Source organism: Halichoeres trimaculatus, unplaced genomic scaffold (genome assembly GCF_033239565.1).
Source record: "Halichoeres trimaculatus isolate MK-OKI-2021-1 unplaced genomic scaffold, fHalTri1.1 fHalTri1_scaffold_4, whole genome shotgun sequence".
Classification (NCBI taxonomy): Eukaryota; Metazoa; Chordata; class Actinopteri; order Labriformes; family Labridae; genus Halichoeres; species Halichoeres trimaculatus.
The window spans coordinates 27,834,365-27,862,243 of record NW_027437182.1 but is presented as its reverse complement, the minus strand read 5'-3'; the positions used below and the strand labels follow the sequence as shown (position 1 = coordinate 27,862,243).

Sequence of the window (27,879 nt, the reverse complement as noted above, 5' to 3'; positions counted from 1 at the left end):
AAGTAGAATTTACTGTACTTCAAGATTGAACTCTAACTTCTGTCACAGCAAGAACTACACAAACTAAAGACTGAAATTTAGAGGAATGATTTTCCTTGAGAAAGTCTCTGGGAATCCATCCATCTCCTTCAAGCGCACACATTTTTATTCACATGTCCCATTCTGCCTCCTCAGGAACCTGAGTGACATGTTGTTGTTAGAAGTTTGCTCTTGTGCTTTGTGGTTTTGTTCTCACAGAATAACGCCCAGGTGGTGCGTGAGGTGGATGTGGAGAAGATTTCATCGTTCGATCAGCCATACATCGGTGCGATTAAGATGCTGTGGACTGACCCTGGCATCCAGGAGGCCTACGATCGCAGGAGAGAATATCAACTCTCTGACTCGACCAAATAGTACGTCTCTGAAATATTACTCTACTACAGTTTGTTATTATTATGTAGTATTTAGTTTGTGAGCTGTAAATGTAGAGAAGAAATACTGTTGCACTATGACATCTTGGATAACTTAGCCAGGGTTGGTACCAGTAAAAGACATTTCTGGAAGTTATTTTTCATTCATTGTGTAAAGAAACAAATAAAAACTAATCTTTGTTTGATTAGAATAGAAAACAGATCAACTGTCAGGAAGACGGGACAGTTCTGATATCTGCAAAAGTCCCAGCAAAACCAAATAATGGATTTCATACTGCAGCGGTGACAACTTTTAAAGATTTAGTTAGACATCACTGAACCTAATAGGTCAGACAGGATGTTAACCAGGCTGTAAGAAAGTGATGTTCACAAAAAATCGGCCACCAAGTAACAGAAATGTGTGCATTTCAAACTACAATCGGCTAAACTTCAATTGCATTGTTGTGTAATTTAATTCAATATGTGTAGTATTATTTCTCAGCAGTACTTTAACAAATTTTTGAGCAGTCTTCGACCTGAGTTCACTGTATCTCACAGTGTGTGGAAAGAGGGTTTAAGCAGGTAGAGGTGAAAGTGGACAGGTAACAAATGACTGCTAATAATATCAGGGCTAATTCTAACCTCTTTTTATCTCTTTTTAGTCTCATTCAGCTCCTTTAAAAAGTTGAGGACTCCAAAAAAAGTCAACTAATGCACAGGGTGACTCTGTGATTTTATTATTCAAGGTTCTACTGAGTTCATTTGAAATAAGTTTCATGATTGGTTGTGCTATAAATGTTAAAGTTTTATTTTGTGTCTTTCATGTGAACATATTTAAAAACTAGATGTCGATGTACATGTTGTGTTTGGTGGTTTGCCTTTATATCACGTGTCCCCTCCCCTTCCACAGTTACCTTAGTGATTTAGAACGAATTTCAACGACTGGGTACGTGCCCACTCAGCAGGATGTGCTGCGGGTCCGAGTGCCCACCACCGGCATCATTGAGTACCCTTTTGACCTGGAGAATATTATCTTCAGGTACTGGTGTCAGTGCTGCTGCCGATGTCACTGGTTGGCTTGCTCCGCAACAGTTAGTCAACCAGTTGGAAACCGCCGATGCCACTGTCTGCATCTGCTCTGTTCTGCACAGTGGGGCCCACCACTTTCACACCTCCATGATGGTACACTCTCAAAGACTGACGAGAATTGGCCCAGTCCTCCTGTCATGAATAGGGTGTCACTTTAACTGGCTGTTGCAGTTAGCCTCTTCAGGGCTTAATGTCTTTTTGGTGTCAAGTTAAAGAGTCCATACTTCGATTTAACGCTACACTTAGCATGTTAAGTTTATATATGACCAGAAGTCATGTGTCTTTGGGAGCTACCATCAAGGATGAAGCACACTTTCTAATAGAGACTTTGTGGGTAGAGGTGCATCTTAAATCCTTATACCTCTTGGGAATGGCTTCCTGTGATCACATCTGGACTGATCCACTTGCTTTTGGGGTGTGTGTGCTGTATCTGCTGTTATGCTTTATCTTCTCTTTCCTCCCTCTCTCTGTCCTATGTCATTCTTCTTGTTTCTAGCTATCTAAGTGATCTGGATCGTATTGCTGAATCGTCCTATCTGCCAACCCAACAGGATGTGCTTAGGGTTCGAATCCCAACCACTGGGATAATAGAGTACCCTTTCGACTTGCAAAGCATCATTTTCAGGTAGAAGAAGAACCATATGGCTTTTACTAACTCAATTTTAATGACCCCCCTCAGTGATCTGTTTTCAGCCTAAAAATCTAAACAGCCATCTTAAGTATCAGATTAAAATCCTATTTCATGCATAACATCTTTCATGTCCCTGTTTTGTCTAAATATGTCCTCATCCTTTCTGTTATCTTCAGTTCATTTCTGTGACACAAAAATGCCTTAATCAAAGTAATAAAATCTGCAACTCTTTCATAATTAAGTATTTTTTGGAAGTTCGGATGTTTAAGATTTCAGTCCTAGTTGATTTGGGGACACCCACTGTTACCATGGTAACAGCAAGTGCAGTTTAATTCAACAGCAAACACAGGAAACCAAAGAGTGAGTGTGTTTTCGCTGCAACCAAACAAACTCATGTTTTCAAAATGAAGCCAGTCAAGAAAATGTGAGTTATTTGTTGTGCTTTTACGAGCTGTGATATTATGTCAAGCAGTGCAATGAGAGAATAATTCACTAGGACTAAGTCACAGAAACTGGTTGTCCTTTTATAAGAAGAATGTCTCATAGCTCTTCATCTGAAACCTCACTATTTCTGCCCCCACACCCCATTTCTTTGGTTTTCTCTTTTCTGGCCTTTGAATGCATCTTGTGCAAGCCTTATATATGAAGCTGTTTTTATAAAAAGTTTTGAATGCATTGGAAACTGACTCTAAAAGGCAGAGAATTTATGTAATAGGGCCTGCTGGTTTATTATTCCTGGAGACTGGTCTTGGCAGAGGGACAGTCTTGGAACCCGCCACCAATACGTTGAGCAGCTTCCCTTCCTCCTCCTCATGCAAAAAAACAACAACAAAAAAACAGGAGATGAGGAGCCAGAGATGGATCCAGGAAACAAGAGCGATTACAGAAGAGTGCAAATCGATAGGATGCCATCATGTCAGCACCCTCCTACGCTTGGCAGAGCTAGAAATAACTCTGCTTGCAATGAGGTTGTACTGAAGAGGTTCCCAGCAGCCCTGCTGCAGCTTTCTGATAGGCTCCTCTCTGTTTGGTTGTGCTGCTGGCAGTGAATCACTGCATGCTCTCAATGACATCAGTTCTGTGTTAAGAGACCAAAAATACAAACATGAATTGCTGATAATTGAGAGGTATCGGGTTTTATTGGAAGGATGATTATTGAGGGTCTGTTATTCGGTGGTTTATGATGATGCTTTGTCATGTGTTTGTGATTTAAAGATGGAGGACCCTTGAAGGGAAGAAGTTCTGCAGCCTAAAAGTCATGTATAGACACAGCCCTATGTGGGATCATTGTTGTAGCTCCAACAAGGAATCCTTTCATAGACAAACATCTCCATTAGGTTTGGTTTCTTCCCTCTTATTAGTTTTGAAGTCACAGAAAATGTAATTTATCTTGGCTTATTCAGCATAGGCAAGTTCATTCCACAAAGTAGGACACTGACCCTGCTTAAAATAAATAAATAAAATGACACTTTAACTGCTGAAATTAAAAATAGACACTTGTCTGATGTGGAGTTGTAGTTTAAGATCCTCCTTTTCTCGTTGGTGTCCCTTAGCCCACTGGACCCATTTTTTAACTTTGTGGTTGTGTCCAAGAGTCGCTGTCTAGCTTTGAATGATAGTCAGTATTTAGTGAAACTGCTTTTCTAAAGTTTGGGAGCCCCTGATCGAGAAGCAGGGAATTTTTCAGCCAAGTGTAACTTCCTTTGCTACCTTCATATTTCAAGATGTTAATATGAGAATAAACCTAAACCTATCGACTGTAATTGGCATTCCTACATTTCATCCTATCGCAAAAAATTGAAACGAAAATACAGCCCTTGATGGGAGCTAACATATTGCGCCGACATGTTTCGAGCACATAAATCAGCGTGATAAGAACCAAATGCTATGACAAAAAGAGTTTGAGAAATTTATTTCATCTGTTCATCTGTTTTAAAGAAGGAGGCAGGTTTTATGACCAGTACTATGAGGAATCTTTACCAAGATTCAGAAAACTCAACTGAACTCGTTTGTCTTGTCTGAGTTTTCTCGCATCCTTCATTAATTTTTACTCTAACCACTGAAATCTTTTATTTTCCTATTTTTTAATTTGATTTCCTCTGTCCTCTCCTTTTATCCATTTCTCCTCTCACATGCCTCATAGTAGCACCTGTAAAGCCACTTTTATAAACACCTCCTGCATGAGCTCTTATGCGTCTACTTTTCAGAGAAGGATGGCATTGTTTGCTCACGTGCACACACTTTGTGGGGATTTTTGTCTTGGTTTACTGTGGGGAACTTTTTCTTTGTTCTTTCTTGAATTGACTTTGCACAGTCTTGAGTCATATTTCTTTTATGAATAGTCTGGGTGATAAAGGCTGGATGCATGAATTACATATTAACATTCAAGATGTTATTTTGAATTAGTATAAACAGGCCACACCGGCTTCACCTCGAGAAATGTTTACATTTTCAACTCTTTCTGCAGATTTAAGTATAACTAGATAATTAGATGACACTTAACAACATGAATGTGGCTTAACTTTTACTTATTAAATATAATCATATTTTTATCCTGAAGTGACCCTCGACTTGTCTGTAATTGGCCAATCGGGGTCTTCTCTGTTTGTTAATCATAAAACATTTAAATTTAGAGCAGTACTTGAATAGTTTGTTTGATTTGTACCTGCGTTTTCTGATTATATGTGGTTTAAGTTAAATAATTCAGCCACACATGATAATAATGAAAGTCAAAATATGATTGAAAAACATGCTCTTCTATAATTTCTGAGGTTGAACAGTGAAGATAAACAGTCTCAGAGTAAAAGGTTTTCAGTGGTGTCTAATCCTCTATGCTTTCTTCTGCTCTCTGTTTGGTGGCCCTCAATCTGATCTTCCAATCAGAATGGTGGACGTGGGAGGTCAGAGGTCAGAGAGGAGGAAGTGGATCCACTGCTTTGAGAACGTCACATCCATTATGTTTCTGGTGGCACTCAGCGAGTATGACCAAGTCCTGGTGGAGTCTGACAACGAGGTGAGATGTAGATGCACAAAAGATGTGATTTCACAACAGTTGATCTTTCTTATCAACACTGAGAAAACCAGTCTGAATGATTGGAAGTAATTTGCAAGGACATATTCAAGATTAAAACTGCACTGCTCATCATATTTCATAGATAATGGATCAATAATGTGTGTGTTTATCATCTGTTTTCTCAGTAAACAACTCAAGAGAGTTATGACCAAAGTCAGCAATTTCCAGTAACTTCCTTGAGGTTTTTGGCTGTTTGCTTTTTTATTTCATCCTGCAGCTGTATCAAGGCTCATTTTCACCTTTCTTTACATCACTCTAAGTATCAGCAGAAGCAGGCAGCTGTTCTCTGCATGAAAGTTTACATTAACATGCTGCACCAAATGCTACCGCCCACTCAGCTCAAAAGGACAAACAGACAAAGTTTTGGCCAAACTAAAGAACATGGAGGAAAACGTAGCTGCTCACACAGAAAAATGTTTGTTGAAGAACTAGTGATGATCAGAAAGGCTTAAAGGAAAACATATATTGAGTTTGAATTGCTCAGTTGGCCACAAACACAACTGCTTATTGAAGCTAAGGTTGGTCCTTGTTTGCTAGATGTGGGGATGAAGAACTGTATGCCGACAGTTGCACAATAACAACCCTCTCAGCTGATTATACAAAGTTGTGTTCTTACCCTGAGGCAGCTCTATGTGACGTAAGGGTAAGGGCGATGCAGCTAGTGACACAAACATGAGATCTTTGGAAGGCCGGACTGTCTCATTTCAGTTAACACAGGCTAAGAATGAGGCTGTCTTTGCTGCTTGTGTCCTTTCAACAAGTAAGTAGTGAAGTGTAGAGAGCAAGACAGGCTGTTTCGTCCTGATGGAAGAATTTTAATTTCTTTCCAAGAAGTTAAAGTGGTTTTTTTTTTTTTGAAGATCTAATTTTTTCATAATTTATCTAAAAACCAAACCTTCGAAAATGAATAATTCTATATGCATTGGATGTGAAATGAAATATTTCAACCTTATTTTGTCAGACTGTGATGATTTTGGTTCATAGCTCATAAAAATCAGAAATCCAGTATCTCAACTATTAGACCATTCCAAATACAGAAACGCCCAACTTTAGAAAAGTATGTGTTTTGAATTACACAGAGCACAGGTCAGATGAGTTGGCTGACCAGTCAATTACAGTAACAGTTAGGGGTGTGAAAAAAAAGAAAATGGATTTATTGGGGTTTTTTGTTTGACAATATCAAAATTGGGATTCTCTGTCAAAATTTTTTTTTTTTTTCAAATTCATATTTTTCACATCAGCCTTTGTTTATAAACTCGATTGGAAAAAAATTACCCCTTGTCTCCAGCAGAGGATGAAATGTTTATCTCTGATTCACATGATGTGCATTTTATGGGAAAATATGGCTCCTGATAAAGTCTGTAGACGTTATCATCATTTAACTGTTTCCTATGGTCTGGGATTTAAAAAAGCAAATTAAAAATCACAAAAATTGTAAATATCAAAGAATTGCAATTTAAATGGAATCAGCACCCCAAATATCATAGAACTAAATTGTGAGAATAGTATATCGCCCCAGCCCTAGTAACAGTGTAGTCTCAGCAAACCATTTGGTAGTAGTTTTGGCACTGTAGGTAGGAGCTAAGTTCTGCTGGAAAAGGAAGACACATCTGATGTCTCTGGTTCAGGAGTGGCTTGATATGAGGAATACCACAGTTGTAGCCTATTTCCTAAAGGTGGTCTGGCATCTTGACAACTCTCTCAAGGCTCATGTCATCCCTGTCGCTTGTGCACATTATTCTGCTGCACTTCTCCCTTCCAGTTAGTATTCCATTAATAAGCTTGAAAACAGCACTCTTTAAACAGCTTGCCTTTTCAGCGATGACCTTCTGTGGTTTACCCTCCTTTGTGGGATTGTTTTCTGGAAAACTGTCAAGTCAGCAGTCTTCCCTGTGATTGTGGTTGCAAGTTCTGAACTAGGCTGAGAGATGCACAATATTTATTCTGTTTTAAGTAACCTGAAAAAAGTTTAAAAACAACATTTTAGAGATGCCTGTATAATGTTTTGAGCTTTTTTCCATTAGCCTTGAAATCAGAATTAAAAACTCTTGTAAAATGTAGGTTTAGATGTTTATAGGTCTAGAAAATATTTATGTTTCACTATTGAACTTTCACAGGATATTCACATTTTTCTAACATGAGCCCATAGATGTTATTAAGGGAACCATCTGATCTCTCTCACACACACATGGATTAATCTTTTACAACAAGCCCACAAAGATCTTACCTTTACCAGATAGACGGTGTTTCCTTTTTCCATGTCCTGGGCTTAGACTCTATTCAAAGAGAAATATGGCCAATAAAACGAATGTGATCAGCCGCTGCGTGCCCTCTGCTCCCTCCTGACAACAAACCCTTTCTCTGACCTTGTCATATGACTACCAGTTTTCATAAACCAGGCCCAGCTGCCAGCTTAGCTCACTGTTGACCGTGAAGCTTCAGTGATGTACGGCAGATGTAGTTCACCACAGTCAATGTTTGTCCAACAGCAGTTTCTTAGCTGCACACACACAGCATTCTGCGCGTTATCTTGAGCTGGCCTGCTCAAATGTGAGGCCTTATTAAACACACAAAGACGGGAACATGTTTCATTCATGTGTGTTGCTGTTTATTTACTTTTCCTGCCTGTAATGTGTACATGGTCTCAGGTGGTCGGGGACAATAGACGATTTTGATGCCGTTACCCACCTATGTTTTGAAACGGTTGACAGCTGAAGGAAGATTGGGTAGCTTTCAGCCATCACAGTCCACTGATATAATCCTGTTGTGCTGACAAGCTCTAAACTGAGACTTTGGCCCTTCAGACCAGATCCTGACCTCATTGTTTTCAAACCTCTGTGATTTCATCGCTGTCATCTGGCAAGGATTATATTATGACTTTCTAAGAATAAACTGTGGCAGTGATGCTGGCTGAGAGTTTGGATCAGAAAGAGGAAGAAGAGATGTTTGACGGCAGGTCTTGCTTTGACAGTTTACATCAGTGGGTTTCCAAGTCCACCTGTTCTACTTTTGTGTGCGCAAGGCAGTTTTCTGGATTAATCTGAATCATCAGTAGGGCTGAACGATTTTGGAAAATAATCTAATTGCTATTTTTTTGGGCCAATATTGCGATTGCGATTTAGCATGCAATTTTTAGGGGGGATGTGTGTCTTCTACAAATTTTCACTTAACACAAGCAATAAACCGTTCTGTTATATGACCAACACCACAAAGGATATTGTCAACAGAGAAACAAGTCTTTCCTGTAGGCCAGGCCTGCATGTTATGATGAATTGAGATGAATTGACATGAATAAAGTATCTCTAAGTATTACAATCCCAGTAGAATTTTAACTGATTGATTTAACTTCAAGCCTTGAAGACGTGTAATAAAATTATAATTAATTTCATTAAATAAAATCAGAGAAAGGAACGAAACACTGCAGAACAAGAGGCCAGGTATGAACAATAATCTGACAATCTGTCTCTAAATAAAGCGCAGAACTGTAAATAAAAACCAAGTTTTGGCTCAACCACTGAAATATATATTCTTGTGGATTGTACTTTTTAAATGCACTTTAAAACTTTGTTTTGTTTTGTTTTTTAAATTGCAGCCTTTGCGATTTGAAAATTGCATTGTATTACATTGCGATGTTGATTTAAATTGGATTAATTGTTCAGCCCTGATCATCAGTTATTACATTACCTTTTGTTCACAAAATGCTGCATTAAAACTTTCACGCAACGATTAGAAGCTTAATGTGGCACTACTGTTATCATTTAACACCAAAGCATAAACCTCCAGCCACCTGTGACTCTGAACCAAATAAGGTAGAAGAATGAATGAGAGCCAAAGCATCAAGAATAGTGCAGGTTGTAAATATTATGCTTATATCACAGCACTATTATTTAACAAAAATACTCTGATATGATTACCTTTTTTATGAAAATTTGTGCCTTAAATGCTTGTGGTGATTAATAAATCATGTCACTTTATGTTTTGTCAGTCTGACTTCAAAGTTATGATGCTGTTGATATGGTAACTTGTACAGGTATATGAGAGCAACTTTCTTCCTACTGTTGCAGAAATGGTGCAGAATTTTAATGGATAAGATGTTTTTTCTTTCAAGTTTAAACTCTATATTTTAGCCAACATATCATTAATCCCTGTTTCCCTTGCTAACTACTCATTAAGTCTGTTTCATTTGGGCATACAATGCCCAAATATAACATTACAATTACTTTAAAAAATGGTTGCTCTGGCTAGATTGAGCTCGGGCTTATGGGGAAAAAAGGGTTAGATTTAGATAAGGGTTAAATTTTTATGTCCTGATTGTTTGTTGTTTGTTGGTTTTGTAGAATCGTATGGAGGAGAGTAAAGCCCTGTTCAGGACCATCATCACATATCCCTGGTTTCAAAACTCCTCTGTCATCCTCTTCCTCAACAAGAAGGACCTGCTAGAAGAGAAGATCATGTACTCTCACCTGGTGGATTATTTCCCCGAGTTTGATGGTGATTTCACGTCTTTTTTGTGTACTTCACTGAAAATTGAAACCACAACATCATCTATTAAAGTCACCACACTGTGAAGTGGTTGTGCAGTGCAGGACTGTGTTTTGACCACAAATGATCCATACTGGTGGGCCTCATCAGTGTTAACCATCATTTGTGATTGTACAGTGACACCCTCTGGTGACAGTGTGGTACTACATTGAAAGTGATAATTGATTAGACCTGGCAGATCTCAGCCTGCTTGGTTTATGTCTCTATAAAAAAAACAACCGTTAGTACCTTAAATCACACTTAGATTTAGAATGACGACAACAACAGCTGGATTGGAAAAAAATTACGAATAAAGACAGCCATGGTTAAATGATTCTCAAACTATTCTGGTCAAAGCTTGATTATTGTATTTTTTCTTCTCTCAGGGCCTCAGCGGGATGCCCAGGCAGGTCGCGAGTTCATCTTGAAGATGTTTGTGGACCTGAACCCAGACAGTGATAAAATCATCTACTCCCATTTCACATGCGCCACCGACACAGAGAACATCCGCTTTGTATTCGCGGCCGTCAAGGACACCATCCTGCAGCTCAACCTCAAAGAGTACAATCTGGTGTGAAGAGAAAAATAAAAAGAGCAAAGGAGAGAGTGATAGAGTGAGCAAGAAGGAGACCTGCAGCCCTAAACACACAGAGCAAATCCTGCTTCTACACTCACACACATGCATGAAACATGGAGGCGCTCAGATCATCTAACAAGACCAACACTATCCATGCTGAGTCCCTGCTGTCCACTCTGCTCCTCGGTTATCACTTTGCTCATTTTCAAATATCTTTTGTGGTCTGAATATCTGCTCCTCTAGCATAAAACACACTTAAATATGAACACACTCCTTCCATTTGTACCCCTCTCTTTGGAGTTGTGGTCCGTTCCTCTTGGTTCCTTCCCAGCCTCAGGAATGGATTGTATATTTTCTTTCTGTACACTACATTATCACCACTGCTTATGTGTTTGAGGTGGGTCGAGGGCATCTTCTGTGTAGACTAAACTTTCATGGACAAAGTGCTCTCTTCTCTTCTTCTTATTTAACCCATGCATGTTAAACACTACAACATGAGGGCATGAGGCCAGGCTCATGATCCTGGACTCCTGGACTCTGCTCATGTACGAAGGCTAACTAATAAGAATGATATGAAAAAGTTATCAGGCTGTGTTGGGATGCAGTGAAATACTTGGCCCCCCTGGGTCTTGAATTGTGTATTTGATTCTTTTCATTATTTTGTTCATCTTGCCCCAAATCAGAGCACAGTTGCTCTGTTGAATGTAAATACAGTTTTGATGCTGCTCACACAAAGTGAGGGCTACACAGAGAGGACTACGAGTTCTCTGTAGACTTTAAATATTTTCTTCTCTTGTCGGTTATAACATTTTTTCTCTTTTTCTCTAATTAAAATTCAAGGGGTGAAATGCTCTGGAAAGTCAAGTTTTTACACTGCCCCTTGGTTCTAAGTGTTAGCGTACATTATTATACACAACGTTACAGATACTGACATATTGTATATCACTCAGTTTGTTTTTTATCTCATTGCCAAATCAAAACCACCATCTTTGTTTCTGTAATTATAACTGCATTGCCAATATCCTTTTCATCTCCTAAGTGGCACAGATATTAACTCACTTTAAAAACTGGTCTTGCCAAAATGAAGTGCAAGTTTTCTCTTGTATTGGATCATTCAGACGTAGATGGTGTAACAGCTCGCTCTGTGTGACGTTTGTTCATGTCACCCTGCATCTGAATCACACGTGTGTTGGTACTGTGATCTATTTTCTTTGTTTGCTTTTGATGGTGAGAGTAATCTTCCTGTGCACAATGTTCGAATGATGACACCAGATGAGTACAGTGCAATAGTCGGTTGCAATTGCAGCAAAGCTTTTGTGCTGCCAGTTAGCTTAAGTCACGAGTTGGTCTTTATAATGATAATGGCTTCTCTCTGTAATCAATTTTGTTTTGCCATTCTATTTGGCCAACATTTGATAAACTGTAATGAGCAGCGAGAGAGTAAATAGTTCTTTTTTATGTATGTCTAATTTATCAATCAGATCTACGTATTGTTGATACAGTAAATGAGACTTCCTCCCTAGTTTCAGCTCAACGTTTTCCAACTGAGGAGACAGGAGGAGATTTTATACTGCTGTAAAATATCAAAACTATTTTATGGACAAGTGTTTTATCTTTATAACGATACTTCATATACTTAGTTGTGCGGTTCTGTTTTGAAATGCTTGACAATGGAAGGTGCAGTTTCCTTGTCAGGTTTGTGCTTTATGCAAATAGGAAAACGAAAACAGACAAAAAACTTAGTGGTTGAATATTTACTGTTCACGGATGCTTGCTTTTTTTGTAATTTTTGAGGATATGTGTTGGCTATTGGTACCAATCCCATATCGTGTCTCTTGCCTGATAGTTGTTTAAATATTCCATTAAGCTGAAAGTTAATAGATGGCTATTTTTGTCTTCACGATGTAATTCAGGTAAGTTTTTTTCATAACTTTTTCATCACAAGGGCTACTTCTAGCAGCTTTGGTAGAAATGAAAGGTCTCTATAAACAGCATAGAGCAAAAGGTGCAATTAATGAGGAGGGGGGTTTGAATCAGAGTGTGTTGACATCCTTGTTGGAGTGATGGTTGCAGGTTCAGGGAGGAATGCAGTAGTCCACAGATGCAGCCTACATGACTTGTGTCCTCGAGTCTGACGGTTGTTTGTTTCCCTGTTGAGTTTCTTTTTGTCTTTAGAGGAGTAGAATGGCTCATGTCAGAAGAAGTGAGGTTCACTAGAACAACCTCCCATACATTTTCTGCCAACTTCCCTGACCCTGATATTTTCCTGTATGTGGCTGTACACGTTTGGCTTATCCTCTCATTTGTAGTGTTTTCATGTTGGGCTTCTACTTTGTTGGAGTCTTAAAAGGACATTAGGATCAGACTAAACTTTAGAGAAATTATGGAATCTGGTTTGGCTTAATTCATTTATTTTTTTGCTCAAGGGCTAAAAGTCAAATTTTATGTTTCAGACTTATTCATAGGCTTTCTCTGGAGCAGTTTGTCCCAGGTATATGGAGGTGTTTTACACCAACTCCTTCCCAGATTTACAATAGTGCATGCCACAATGAGGCAAACTTTAGAGTCTAAGAAAGCTTCTGTGTTTAGGTATGTAGATGAATAGTGTAGCATCAGACTGTAATTTAGTTTCAAAGGTATTTCAGTACCTGCTTCACAATTGCTGTAATTTTGTGTTTTTAGGGTTTCAGGATGTTCTCCATCACTCCGAACTTCGGCTTTTAATAGCAGGTGTGTGGGCTCACTGTCTGTGAAGTGACGTCCTCAGGGACCACTGCTGGTGTGAAGCTTTACATTTTGAAACCTTTGTCACATTAGGGTTTCAGTCTGGTATATTTCATTAAGCAGCAGAGCCAACATGAAAAACCTGACATGACTACACTACCAATGATTTGAATTTAAAGTTGGGCTGAGTTGCTAATTTACCGTCCTTTACACTGACTTTTACAGAATTTGTATGTATTACTCATAGAGTACATTTTGAAAGTGTTTTTTCTCAGATAATCCAGGACACAACATAGTGCCAAACAAAACTGATCAGACAGAAAATATATAAACACTAAACAATTTCTCTTTTCTTCTCTGAAGTTTGTGTTCACCCTCAGTATTAATGTATTTATTGAAAGACTTGCCAAGTGAAGGTACTTAAATGGATATTTTAATATTTTGATGGTTATTATAACAAGTGAATGAATTAACCTATCTGCTGTGTGTTTAGTCATCCCCCACTCTCTTTTTTTCCTCCTCACTTCTCTGGACTGTGTATTCCCTCTGCTGGTTTACGGCACTGAAACTGCACCACTGCAATGGGCCTGCATTCATGCAAACTTAGATGTCTGTTCAAACGCACTCGTTGGTACTCTGAAGTGCGAGTGTGTGTGTGTGTGTGTGTGTGTGTGTGTGTGTGTGTGTGTGTGTGTGTGTGTGTGTGTGTGTGTGTGTGTGTGTGTGTGTGTGTGTGTGTGTGTGTGTGTGTGTGTGTGTGTGTGTGTGTGTGTGTGTGTGTGTGTGGGCACACTTTTGATGGCTATTGCTTATGCTTGAGATCCATTCTGATTAGAGGGATGGACATTCAGTGATATTAAAAAGCTATCTTTGCATCTTTTCTTTTTCTTTTGTAAGGTTGAAACACCTTAACACGTGTATTTAGGACCACTTAAGACTTTTTTAAAGAGTTAAAATAAACTTTGTGTAGTGGTGTACAAATTGAAAGTAATGTATTTTTGCTTTGATTTTTTTCTTCTTTCTTTTTTTAAGTATACCAAATGTAAATTATGTACAATGAGTGTGCCAATCCCCTTTCTTTGTAAAGCCAGATTCTTAACAAGTGCCAATGTTGTGAAAATCAGAGGGCCTGTGAATTTCATGGTCCACTTTTTGAAACAAATAAACACTCAAGTATGTGATTAACTAATGAAAAAAGGACAATTTTATTCTATATTTAAGATCAATGATGAACTGCTGTTTTTAAAGGTAAATGTCATTTTAATTGCATGTGTTTGTAAGGTTGGGCAGGGAGTGGGTGGGTGAGATACTGTATTCATGCAACGCCCTCATGAAAAGGGTCCTATGGTCGATTATTGATTTACAGTATATTAGCCATATTTCTCTTTTGTATGTTTCATTTCAACCACTGTTGCCTGAACCTCATTCAAACATGAAAATGATTTTCATAGCCTTCTCCTTTAAATGTTTTAAATTGGAATAAAATATGTTCCTATACTCTAATGGCATCCTTTGGAGTCTTTTCTTTCATTTGGAACTTAAAAATATGCCTCCTTCAAAGGCGTATGCGCTTATGCTGATCCTAAGTTATGATACTGGTCCAGGGTGTTCCTTGATTACCAAAAGCTTTGTAAGTTTTCCGCACCGGTAATTTCGTTAATTTGGCATAATATAGAAGACAACAATCTAGCAAGAAGAACAGATCTTTTGATTTGAACAACCTGAAAGAGAAGTGCAATTTTTTCCTTTACTATCAAAACAACTGCAGTCCCAGTTGCTGTTTCACAGATATTTACAGATAAATCAGAAAGGTGACAAGTATATAAAAACAACTAATACAGTAAATCTGTAGCCTCTAGGATTAGAAACAGGTTATGCTCAAACTTAAGTTGCTTAACAATGGTACTGAAACTGTGACTGTTTTATTATTCATGGGGTAGATAGATCAAGGTAAACACATCATTCGAAATCATTTCTGTATTATAAATTAGTTGACTCAGTAACACTGTCAATCACTCAAACAGCTAATGCATTTATCAAATTCTACAGGAGACTGGTGTAAATTGTTAGAGACTTTTCTGATCTCCCACCAGACATGCACAGTAAATTTACATTTTGGAATATGTGTTTCATCTACACACTGTATATTACCTCTCCCCATCTGTATTTATGAGAAGTAAAATTAACTACATAAAAAATAAACACATCTTGTAGCTGAGTATTATTTTTTTTTCCATTTGTTAGTCATTTAGAGGCACCACCACTGATATTAGTCTGTTTCATTGTGAGTTATGAACTAAACCAAAATAGCCTAACAGGTGTGCATGCGTAAATGCAGAATACCTTTAAAGTGACTGAAACAGACAAAATTCACACCTGCCAACACAGAGAACTTTTGTTTATTTAAAATAAAATAAAACTGAGTTTTGATTTGACAAGCAAGTAAAGGATTTTAATTTGAAATTTTTGTTTCTGTTTGGCATTTTCTATTAAATCCTGCTATACTGCTATACTGAAAAAGAATGATTATACTCTCTCATAAGAGCTGACACTTAAAGGCACAGAACTACCTCAGTGGCTCATCACCTGCTCATTGACACAGTTACTTTCCTGTGTTTGTGGGGCTCAGCGAGGACCCGTCCACAGGAGGCGCTGCTTGCTCAGACATCAGCCGGCTGATGGGGTAGATCTGCGGGCTGTAGATATGCGCTGTACCGCTCATCTATCCGCTCTGCTTCTGTGTTGGGCGGACAGCTCAGCAGCAGCGTCGCGCCTACCTACCAGCTCCAGGAATGGACAGACTTTGTAGCTTCACCACGACTACTGACAAATCCTCTGTTCCTCTAAAGACTCATCCGTTCAAGAGACACACGTTCAGAGTTTAACCCGAGCTCGGGATTGTTTTAATCTGAAGTTGATTAACCGTCTGCTCGAGCGTCAACACAGATTTGCTGCTCTTTTTTTCCACTCGCGAGACTTATTTGCAGCCGTTGGATGAAGCGGGATTCAACTTAAACGAACCCGCAGACATTTTGTAATTTCTGAGGTTTAGATCATTTTTCAACTCTGACTTTTTCTCCAGTGTCGGTGCAGCTGGGTGAAGAAAGCGAACTTAAAGCTTTGTTGGAACAACAGAAGACGAGGGGAGAAAGCGTTTACCTGTCGCCTGCTTCCTCCATCCAAACAGCGCTGTGTACATAACGTTATTAATTTACATCCGTTGAGCTCGCATCGCTGCCGCTCTTGCGTTAAAGCGGAAAGCTTGCTACAGCGATGGATCATTTTGACTGACAGCTTTTGAAGAATTAGCTAGCTTAGCCAGTGAGGAACCAGCGCTGGTATTGGTTTCCTGCTCACAGACAGTAAACACAGGACTCGGACTGGTACAGCTGAATGTTCTTCTATCAACCAGACAAGACACCGACTCTTTTAGTTACCCCGCTAACGGCTGCTAAGTGCATTACTCATATCCAGATAAATCTTTTAGGAGGCTCGCTAGCCACAGTTAGCACGGCACCCTGCTAACGCTGGACAGCTCCTGTTTGAGGCAGGGCTAGCTTTGGACAAAGGACCAACGCAAAGGAAAAATATAAACACAGGACACTCAGTTGGTCGTGTTTGGGAAGGACAGCACCAAACAAGGAATTGACATGATGTTTCCACAATCAAGACACTCAGTAAGTGAACTGTAATTCGACATTTCTTTAAAATATTTGGTACTTCCTTTACAGCACGGACCAAGTGATTTTACCATGCATGTTAGTTGGTGAGAAAATTAGACATGCAACTTGTTTTTGACTGCGTGATGTCGTTTAAACAGGGATAACATAAGAAACAGTCTATTGAACTGCAGTGCCTGTAAGTGCTGCAGAAGGTATGGTTTATGGATAGAGATTTTAAGTGAATAAAAAAATTTAAATATCCTGCATTACTTTAAACTCAAACTTTTCTAGCTAAAGACATTCAGCCACTCTCAATCAAAGCATTCAAATGAATACATAATTTGAGCCATATCGACTTATAGCTTTATACCACTCGAGTTTCAAGTTACTGCTTCTCCAAAATGCAAATAAGAGCCTAATTTTGTGTAACTGTCAACAGCTGTCCAGTTGTAAGAAAGTAGCAGTGTTGTTATTATTTCCATAGTATGGAGCTTAAAACCAATCCTAATCTCTGTACACTATAATGTGCAGGTGGGTGTGTTTTACGACTGGAAAAAGCACACATCTCCTCCGTTCCCCTAAATCTCAAGTTTCCATGGTAACAGAAACTCAGTCCAGGGCATGCATTCATCAGTAATGAGCGCTTTCAGCCCATTGGTCAAACATTTATGTTAAGTGACTGGGGTTCCTGTCACTTCCTGTGCGCTCCAATTAATATAAGAAGCATCGTAATTTGCTTTTTGTGGCTCAATGAAAAACCTGCATGAAACTCAAATTTGGTGACAGCCTGTATTTTTGCATTACATATGGCAGCAAAAACACCTGATGTTGCCAGGGTCTGTGCCCTTTGTGTCTTCCTGGCGATGTCTTCACATTTTTTTCGTCTACCTTTGAGATGGAGAAATTGTGTGCTGAAGCTTAGAACCTGGGTACGTGCGTGTGTGTCTTTCTTCTCTTTTTTGTGACATGAATGCTTTGCCCTTTGGCACTCAGTCTGTGTGGAAGCCTGATTGTGCCTGCGCTGTGATGCTGCAGCTGCTGATGTGAGCCAGCCGGTGTGTGTTAGCAGACAAGAGAGCAGGATGAGAGAATTTGTGAACCTCCAGCCCCAGCCTGGCTTGTTAGATGAGTAAAATCCTATAAGGTGATGTGTTACTGAGTTCAACCTAAGACTGGGGATCAAAAACTGTTTTTTTAAAGAGCACTTTCCAACTGCATTCGTTCCTTATCCTGTTGGAAGTCTTTGATAAATTGTCTTCTAGAGCTGTTTCCCTTGCACACTGTCGCCCAAATCATTTTCAGAGCTCTGACCCTGAAATTTCCTGAGGGGACTGTTCTACATGTCCTTTCCCAGTCTAAGGTCTTCCTGTTATCCAACACTTCTGTTCTGATGTACTGATATAACTCTCCATATATATCTCTCTTAACTTTCTCATTATATTTGTCCCCCCAAGCAGATGTGTTTTTTTCTTGACTGCAATACATTAATAGTATGTATTAACAAAATGACTGATAAATCAACTTATTGAAGAAGAGAAGCAAGTTTTAGGTAGTCTTACTGCTTTTTGAGTTTTTTTTTCATTCTGCTCTGTTCTTTTGAACCGTGCTTCATAGAATGCAAACACATATCCAGACGCCTTGGGGAAAAATTAAAGTCGAGTATCATAACAATGTCCCCTCAGTCTGAAAAAGTAGATGGAGAGTTGTGTTGTGATAGATGAGATTATGTTCTGTGAGCTTTATTTGATCAAGGATGATGGTGAATGAAGGTACACCTCTCCTTGAAATTGTTTATAAAAGTTTTAATACAGAAAACCGTAACATACCCACATTAATGTAACAGTAAACACATTTTTTTATAATAATAAAACACTAGCCATATGATATCATTGTCATCATCCACGCCTACCTGCTTGGGGTGTATTTTCCAAAAGATTTGCATCTTGCAAACTCACTCCCATAGTACTTCTAAAACTATCCTAGAAGACTTGTAGGAACTTTTCAGGGTAAAGAACAAGTCTCAAGTTAGATGAGCTTATCAAGCCATGTGTTGAGTGGAAAGACAGAACACACAGTAAAGATTTAAAACACTTCAGGGATCCCAGTTTTGCAATCTATAAATCTACAGCACAGATAAACTGTTATATGGTTTCATTCTTTAACACTTACGCTTTGAACAAATGGGCACATACATCGCAAAATATAGGAAATTATCTAATTAATGTAAAGTTTTGGATCAGTTTTCTGGCGCGGCCATATTTTAAGAGGGGCGGGCTTTGAGTTTCCAGACTGACAGCTATAGAGCCCCTGTCAGTCACGTGAGCTCTGCCATGCCGCTGAGCAAACTCACAATCTTAATATCTTCTAAACTGCAGATTTAGAAAAATATTATTTCATTTATTTCTGCTGTGAAAACAGCTTTTTTGGCTTGGTGTATTTGACTTCTGGTACTTTCAGAGCTAGACTCAAGCAGAAACTCAAGAAACAGCAGGTTTTAGCATTTCTGCATGTTCTCATATTTTTAGACTAGAGGTTGCCGGTTGGTTTCAACATAACGAAAGAAAACCATGCGCATGAGCAAAAACAAAGAAGGAGGCTCTGGTGAGCACACACACAATGTGTTAGAGTCAGCAACACAAACATAGCTCGGTAGCTTAACATTGTTGGCATTATTCCTCTAACTTGTGCATAGCTTTTTGACTGGAAATGTAATGTGCATATCTGGAAGAAAAAACACCTTTTGGGCCATTATTTGGTTTAAACCACCCTCCCTCCTGTAGTTGAAGTGGGAAGCAGTCACCTCCTGATGGGGTGAGAACTCAGTCACCTTTGCCAAGGTGAGAGCATCTGGGCTACTCTGCTCCTTCCTGGCTGGCAGCCTGCATGCCTGCCTGATAAGAGGTTATTTTTCTAATCCAATTGAGAACCCTTATGCTTCTTGATTGGAGTATTAAGACCCAACACACAGGATTAAAAAATGGGGTTTGGGAATTTAGCATGTCTCTTTGCCAGTGCTGCAGCTGCTTTAGCCTTTACAGCAGTCTTAGCAAGCACTTTCCGTCCCACCGACAATTACAACAGTGCACTTCCCCCAGCCCAGTACTGTGGCTTTAAATGTAAACATACAGTACACACACACACACACACACACACACACACACACACACACACACACACACACGGTCTCTTTTCAAATCCTCTGTCTCCTGAGTCTCTGCTTCTGTTGTCGTGAGGGCCCAGGGATGGAAGGAACGTGTGACACCCGTATAGATATGAGTGTCAAAGATAAGGAGCGGGAGGATGGGAGAGTAACAGCAGCACTGCCTCGTAATGACAGATGATGAATCTCTCAGACTGACTCAGTTACTACTGAAACAGCCTCTCGGTTGTGTCCCTGTGTTCATTCTGTAGCACTGTCTAGAATCTACACTGGCCAGCGTTTTAACAAAGCATTTCCACAGTAGACAGCCACAATCAAAGACTCTTGGGTAATGTGTCACACTTGAAGCTGCAAATGGTTCAAAGAGGAAGCCATGCTGGTATTTGAAAGAGACCTTTTGGTAGTAAACTGTGTCATTGTGAAACAGAGCAATACATTATACCCCACTCAGCAAGTGGTTGGTATTGTTAGCTAGCTCACTTTTCAGTATGATACTTACAATGTTTTCTTTTTTGAAGCTGGAAATTCAATAGAGGAAACTCATACATTTATGATGTCAGTCATAAAACTACTGCAATGACTTCTTTCTCACAGAGCATTTATTCTAATAAATTGTCAACAGTAATGATAAATTGCTGACTTTTTTCTTGTATAACTTTAGTATCGTATATTTAAAACTTCATTCAAGATATCTTTGACTTTATTTCTCAATGTGGCCCTTAATCTTATATCAAGATATGGTTATGTTACAATGTGATTTGATATGAAATTATTCAACATAATATATCAAGATATAATACAATACTAGTGTTTCCCCTATCATTATATTAGGGGGGCAGCACCCCCACACTCTCTGTTGCACCAAAATCACAAAAAAATTGGTATCAGGTTACCTTTACTACAGAACAGATCTATACCTTGTTCTTCTAAACAAACTTGAAATCCTCATGTTATTTATCTTATTCACAACAATAATCACAACAATAAACCCTGCACACTATGGTTGAAACAGTTACAGGAAATTCAGTTCTGTACTTAATATGATCATTCACCAGTGACTCTGTGCTTTGTTTGTTATTATGGTGCACATGTTACAATGCAAAAATCTTGTGAGTCCTGCAGGAAAAAACTTTTGCTTGATAGATGTGTCTGGGTTTAAGACTCTATATAAATCAGTATCAGCAAAAGTTCCCCATTTCCCCCTTTGTGCGTTGTTTTTACTTTAGAATTCATCCTGATCAGTTTTAGAGAAGGTGGAATGCTGATTGGTGCCAGGCTTGTGTTGTGATTTCACTAGCACACATTACACACCAAGGGTGGGAGAAAAAAAAACAATGTACGATATATCAGGATTTTTTTGTTTCCATTATTAAAATGGTGAGTCTTTATCAAAAGATCTTTTTTTTCAAATTCATATTCTTCATTTTAGTCTTTGTTTTTAAACTGGATTGGAAAAAAGTTACCACTTTTCTCAAGCAGAGGGTGAAATGTTTTTCTCAGACTCACATGATGTGCATTTTATATGTGACAATTTGGCTCCTGATATAGTCTATAAACATTATCAGCATTTAACTTTTTCACATGGTCTGGTGTTTAAAAAGCAAACTTAAAATCGCAAAAATTGTAAATACAGAAAAAATAGAATTAAATTGGATCGGCACCCCCAAAATGGTACAATTTGTCGCATAAACCTAAAAGCTTGTTAGCTTTCACACCTCACTGTTACTGTGCCTCTGTGCAGGGGCGTGTCCAGATTTTCAGACTAGGGTGGCACAATGAGGGCAGTGACAAAGGTAGGGGTAGCCAGGTAACATCTACAGGTAAAGTGTTGTATGGATGTTATATTTCATTGTATGATTTTAGTATAAAAATGTTTTGTAAGTAAATATGCATTGATCAAAAGATAAACCTCTAAAGTTCAACAAGGACAACTTCATTGTGTAGGGGTAGTGGCAACAACGAATTTGATGAAAAAAAAAATTGCTGTGTGAGCAAAGTTTCTCAATGGATTACTTGATTCATTGCTATAATCATTTGATAGATACACACAGTCACTTGCAGACACACACCCCAAAAAACAAAACTTTAAACTTGGTAAAACACTGCAGTAATGTGTGACAGTATATCACAGGTAGCATTATGAAATGAAAGAACAGGATGGAACAGAATGTAGTACACTCCAAAATGATAGAAAATAGTAATATCCTCACATAATTCAACAACTCACTGCTAATTGATCAATCGTAAGACAGTCATGTAATGATACATCATAATATCTGGTTAAAAGAAAAGTGAAACATGCCCCTTTAAGGTACAATTAAGATCTGATGTTAATAATCTCACACAACTGTGATGAGTTGTGTGGCTGAGTCAAAGTGGAAGAGAAATCTGTTTTTAGAGCTGTAGCACCAGTTTGAGACAGATGCAATAAGTGTATTCCATTAATTAGTAAGACATTACCACATTCATCCCAATTTTGAAAACTATTCAAAAATATTTGATTGAAAAATCACAGTTTTTATTATGTGTGGAATAATTTAATTGTTCACATTTAGAGCTTGGTTTTAAAGAGATTTGCGTCTCTTTTCAAAGTCAATGTGCACATTTTAATCCAACGACACAGGTTACAAGCACAGTTCATTGGTTTTAGAGGGAAAAGCCTTATTTGATAGTGGCAGAGTGCCTGACCCAGTTGATAGCGTTTGCCATATTGTTTGGGTGTTGATTAATCCTAATGCAGCTTCAACAAAGCTGGCTGTGGCGTGAAAGTGGAGCAACAGAAAGGCACAGTGCCAAAGCTGGAGAGACGAGCAAGTAACATGGAGGCAAAACCTCCCAAGTCTCCTGTTCCCAATGCTCAACTGAAGACATGGCCACAGGTTACACACACACACACACACACACACACACACACTCCCACACTCCCTCCTCCCTCTGCTTGTCTCCCTTTATCATGCGTTTCCTCTCAGATCTGATGTAGTGGTGGGAGGGTCAGGGGCAGAGGGTGCACAGGCATTATTAAGCCCACTTGAATTAACAGGACAGCCCCCAGCCTTTCCTCTAAAGCCTCCAGCTGGGGGGAGCTTAATCCCCATGGTCCCCTGTCTCGCCCATTAAACAAACTCCCACCCCCACTCCTGCTTTGTTGCTCTGTTGCACACACACTTCCACGTGTTTGTGTGGCTGTGTGTGGGGGGCACTGGACATTAAAGCACACACACACACACACATGCACACAGGAGTGCACGCGTACTGCATAGAACACTGACATACACTTTATTCTTCTATGATAATTATGACTCCAGTTCATGCATAGAAATAAAGGATTTTTCTTTTTCATCCATGCAGTACAAACAACAAGTACACACAGAGAGACACACACATGCACACAACACATTCTTAACAACCTCAAGGGTCTTACCTGCTTTTTGTATCCGGGGAACAAATTGAATGTGGGGCTTGACACATGCAGGGCAGCAGATGTCTGGGTCCTTAAGGTTAGGCCAGCTGATTAGCATGACAAACAGAGCCCCCACCCCCCACCCCACATGAGGCCCTGCTTCTGAGTGGCTGAGTCGAGGCCACGGGTCACAGGTGATGTTGATTTTTGTGAAGGGCCATAGTGGATGATTGTCAAAATGCTTTGGTGGGTTTAAAAGGAGGGGAGGAAACTGGTACAACCCTTCTGTTCTTGAACACACACATTGACCTTGAGCCAAGCAGAGAATGGGAATACGCTTTCAAACATTCTGACTTGTACCCTTTTTGGACTGAAGACTTGTGCACCCTGGGAAGCACACTTTCCGTTTTTTTTTTTTTTTTTTTTTTTTTACCGTTGTGGCAGAAAAGAAACAACAGAAAACATACCAGGGATAAATCCCATACACATCCCCAGCTGGACATAAGCCAGGAACAATGTGGATTATGGTCTGCATCCTAACCTCTAAATTCCCTAAGCCAATCCACATTTTAAACAAACGTTAACACAGCTATGACAGTATGAGCAAGAGAAATTACAATTCATTTATCCTTTTTGAGAGATCCTACAAAAGCATTTGGGTCGTCCACCAATTTGGTGCGACTCAAATTTCTCTTGCAAAAACATTTTTTTTGAATTTCCCAGTAAATACACAATGGCAACAGTTAATACACCAACCATAATGTGAGGAAAACACTAAGAAATAATTTTCAAGCATTGTAGTTATGTAGATAATCCAATTTAGCTGTGGAAAGTGGGCAGATCTGTTTCTGTGTGAATGTCTTTTGAAAACAGGAATGTTGGTGTTTGTTGGAATTGCATGTGTCATATCATCACTGTTAGACGAAAAGCTGTATGTTTAAAACATGGTGGTAGTTTCAGAGGCATTGAAGTGGCATCTGGAAGCCCAACTGCCTTTCAAGAAATATTGACTCAACATAACCTTTGGTTGAGAGTTGGTGTTTTGGCAGTTTTTTAAGCCCGTTTCCAACAAGTGGTCTGGTTTCGATCAGTACAGTTCGGTACGGGTTGGATCATTTAGCCTGGTTCTGTTTGTGTTTCCACAGCCAACAGTGCCCCCTCTTGTTTGGCAGCGTGTAAGCCAGATGCCAATAGCCACATCAGTTACATAACAGCGTGACGCCATAACAGCGCGACACGGTGCACCCTGCTAATAAATCCAACAAAGAAGAAAAAGTGACACTGTAAACAAAGAGCAATGATGGAAGACATCCAGCATTCCTTCTTCTCTGTGATTTCCATTTGGCTCTTTGTTAAAAAGCACAATCAAGCTTTGTTTCAGAGAAGGCTGTGTGCCGCAAGGGGGAATACAGCTGCTGTTGCACAGTAAGTGACAACTTTTTTTTGACCAATCAACGGTCGGCAGTGTAGGGATGGGTACCGAATTAGGTACTTTTATTGGTACCGACCGAATTCTGTCAAAAGTACCGGGTATCAATTCATGTAAAACCAAAAGGTACCATGTTTAGGTACCTAAATGCATCCTTGTGACTGTGAGGGAGTGGAAGAGTAGGTGCTTTTCCATGCTGGACATGAACACAGCATTGCAAGGTTATATATTGAAGAATAAATTTGTTAAATTGATTTTTTTTATATTTCATTATCAAACAAATTGATATTTTTTCCACAAAAAAGTACCGAAAATTGGTACTGGTCAGTACCGGAATCGATTGCCAGGTACCGGGCATCGGTACCGTATCGTTTCAAATGTGAAAGGTACCCATCCCTACTGCAGTGTTTTAGCCCCACTTTCTGGGATTGGAATGGATGGGTTTAGTCTGGCACCCCAACTGAAGGGTCCCAAAAAGTGGGGCCATTGGTCTTGGTTATTTGGGGATCTGTCCCGGGATTATTCAGTGGAAATGCCCCAAAATGCTTGGTGGAAACAGGGCTTTATGCTGCTTTCCATTTGTACTCAGGACTGGGAAGTCGGGATTGCGAGTGACATCATCTCCCGAGTTGGGCGTTCCAGTTGCCAAGTCGGAAAAACTTGCCTGTATCTGCCTTGCCTATATCTGTATATAAACATCAAATAATATATATATGGCTTATTTATTGTGACAAACACTAGCCAGAAATCCTGAAATTAAAAAAAGAGCTTTATTACTGTTTACTCCTAAACTCAGAATTTCCTTCTGGGAACTCAGGGGTGGTGTGGTTGCTCAAACTTACAAGTCGGAAATTCTGACCTCTGGGGGTGTTTTGGCTGGGCTTTTCCACCCGGAACTCGGAAATTTTGACTTCCAAGTACAAATGGAACGCAGCAAACAACTATATGCCATCCAGTTAGTCAGCTCAGCTAGCCCCCTTTACTATTACTAGGTTATTATTTAGGTTATTACTCAATCCCTGTATAGTGTTTATGTATGATTTATTTCTGCTTCAAAATCGAGCATTTAACATTAGGCGTGGTGATTCCTTGGCTTTTCCACCCAGCTTCTTGTGCACACTGTTGGATTTGCTTGTTTTTTCTGCACTTTAGTATTGTCTTCACTTTCCGCACTAGGGAGCAGCTTGATTTTATATTGTATTCATCCAGCACTATAACACGATGCTAAAAAGTTTGACTCATTGCATCAATCAGGTTAAAACTAGACTGTAAGCCTCACTTCTTATGTAACATAGTGGGATGATGGGATTTAGGACCCATTTTTTCTTTCATTTATTCACCTCAAACTGGCCGAGGCAATCTGTGCTTGCACTACAGTTGTTGTGCGAGGCTGTGACCGGGGGGTCTATAGACCAATCTATGGTATCGGACATGTAAATAGTACCAACCTTTAAGCCAGGGTATCAGATCACAGAGTAATGGATCTAAAAGTCAAGATCACAAAGTAAATTTGATTTCAAATTTGATGCCAAATATAGAATTTTTTTGGTATTGAGGTTTATCATAGTTAAAAGTATTCTATACATTTTTGTTGTGTTCCTGTGACTCATTCAGCAGCTTTTCAAAACGGTAGAGAAGCTGTCATGCATTTCTGAAATGTAATTGGTTGTTAACAAAGCAAAGATAATTAAGTGAAGTGTTTGCACTCAGATTTCTCAGCTTTGATTCATACTGGCCCTGAGCTGCTGTAAATGAGAAATCTATATTCTTTAAAGAGCTATGAAGAGCCAAATACAGATGAAAACATCTGTATTTGGTGCAAAAGATCCTCAAGAGTGGTTACATGAGTTAGAATTCAGCTAAAGCAAACAGCTACAGTCCCAGACACACACTCACACATACACAGACTGCCTGCACCATCCCTCTGGGGCCCAAGGCGTACAGCAGAGCAGCCTCTGGCTTGATGGAAATACTGAGTCAAGTTGACAAAAAACATGTCACCACTCTTTGCATGATGCACTGCCCTGCTGGGCCAATCAGTCACAGAACTTTCAGCGCATGATAATTTGTGGTAGATTAGAGTGTGGACTTGCAGGAAATGTAGAATCCAAATATCAACACAGCATAAACCAACAGTGACTTATTCATTAGGCACATGCAGGAAAGCAGAGAAGACTGCTTATTGAGTGGCTCGTCACAGTTTGGTTATTTTCAGTTCTTCATCATAACCACGCTGTCAGTTTTACACATCATAGAGTCTGTGTCAGTGTGACTTTAGTGTGAAATTGATATTAGATTTATCTTTACCTCTTTTATAGTTTGCCTCTTTGCGTAACATAAAATACTGCATCAGCTAAGCCATGATGACAGTGTCAAACAACAGATGCTAACAGAGAGGTTTAAGTATGGATCTTGTCTGCACAAGCTTTTTGAACTCCCTGTGTGGTGGTCCTCTGCACTGTTTATGGATATGCATCTGCTAAAAAGCTCTATGCATGTCCATAGTTGTGTGTGTGTGTGTGTGTGTGTGTGTGTGTGTGTGTGTGTGTGTGTGTGTGTGTGTGTGTGTGTGTGTGTGTGTGTGTGTGTAATAAATGGTGTTATGGCTGAATGAGTGAAATGGAGTCTGTGTTTGTTTAAATCCATGTTGGCACATGGAGTCGCAAGCTCATAGGTTCGTGGTGTGTGTGTGTGTGTGTGTGTTTGTTTTTGTGTGGGAGTTTGAGGTGGGGGGTGTAGAGCGGCTGCATCAGTATTCAGCAGTGGCTTCCAACGAGGAGTGTGTGGGAGGTGGGAAAGAGGGAGGGTGGGCGGCAGTAGGCAGGGCAGCCTTTCCTCAGAGCAGAACGGTGCGATGGGTTGGAACAAAGCGGCTCGACGGGGGGCTGCTTGATTGGCCCGGCCTAACCCGGACCCCCATAGACCTGCCAATACGCAATGCTCTGCACCAGCTCAGACAAGAGAATTAGCTGCTCTGTTTGTGTGCCTAAGAGCAGAAAAGCCCGCACTGGAACAGTATGTCGCCTCATGTCCACCAAATTCTCATTCAGACGGCATGAGGATTCACAGCACGGCAATGAAAACCTCCCTCGCTCAGTCTGCTTGTGCAGGAGGGGGAGTCTGTGAGGACAAAAGTGCCCCATGAGACAGGGCTGGCCTCTCTTGTGTTGTATTCAGAATACTTGTTGGCAGGTATTGTCACCACCCTGCTGTGAGGTCGGTGC

General features: G+C 39.6%; 2 protein-coding genes across 4 annotated transcripts in view; both read left to right on the top strand.

The window, feature by feature from the left end:
* LOC141789689 (guanine nucleotide-binding protein G(q) subunit alpha) overlaps positions 1–14,454 on the top strand; it is a 36,794-nt gene extending 22,340 nt beyond the window's left edge. The window contains exons 3-7 of one of the 2 annotated variants that reach the window (XM_074669243.1): positions 238–392; positions 1,300–1,428; positions 4,993–5,122; positions 9,520–9,673; positions 10,090–14,454. In XM_074669243.1, the coding sequence (XP_074525344.1) occupies positions 238–392; positions 1,300–1,428; positions 4,993–5,122; positions 9,520–9,673; positions 10,090–10,280 (759 nt within the window). In that variant the 3' untranslated portion in view covers positions 10,281–14,454. Of the gene's footprint in view, positions 1–237; positions 393–1,299; positions 1,429–1,974; positions 2,104–4,992; positions 5,123–9,519; positions 9,674–10,089 lie in introns of both variants that reach the window. The other variant, XM_074669242.1, reaches the window with a different exon arrangement.
* A 1,298-nt stretch (positions 14,455–15,752) lies between these two features.
* Positions 15,753–27,879, top strand: part of tle5 (TLE family member 5, transcriptional modulator) — a 49,023-nt gene continuing 36,896 nt past the window's right edge. The window contains exon 1 of one of the 2 annotated variants that reach the window (XM_074668187.1): positions 15,753–16,681. In XM_074668187.1, the coding sequence (XP_074524288.1) occupies positions 16,655–16,681 (27 nt within the window). In that variant the 5' untranslated portion in view covers positions 15,753–16,654. The remainder of the gene's footprint in view (positions 16,682–27,879) is intronic. The other variant, XM_074668186.1, reaches the window with a different exon arrangement.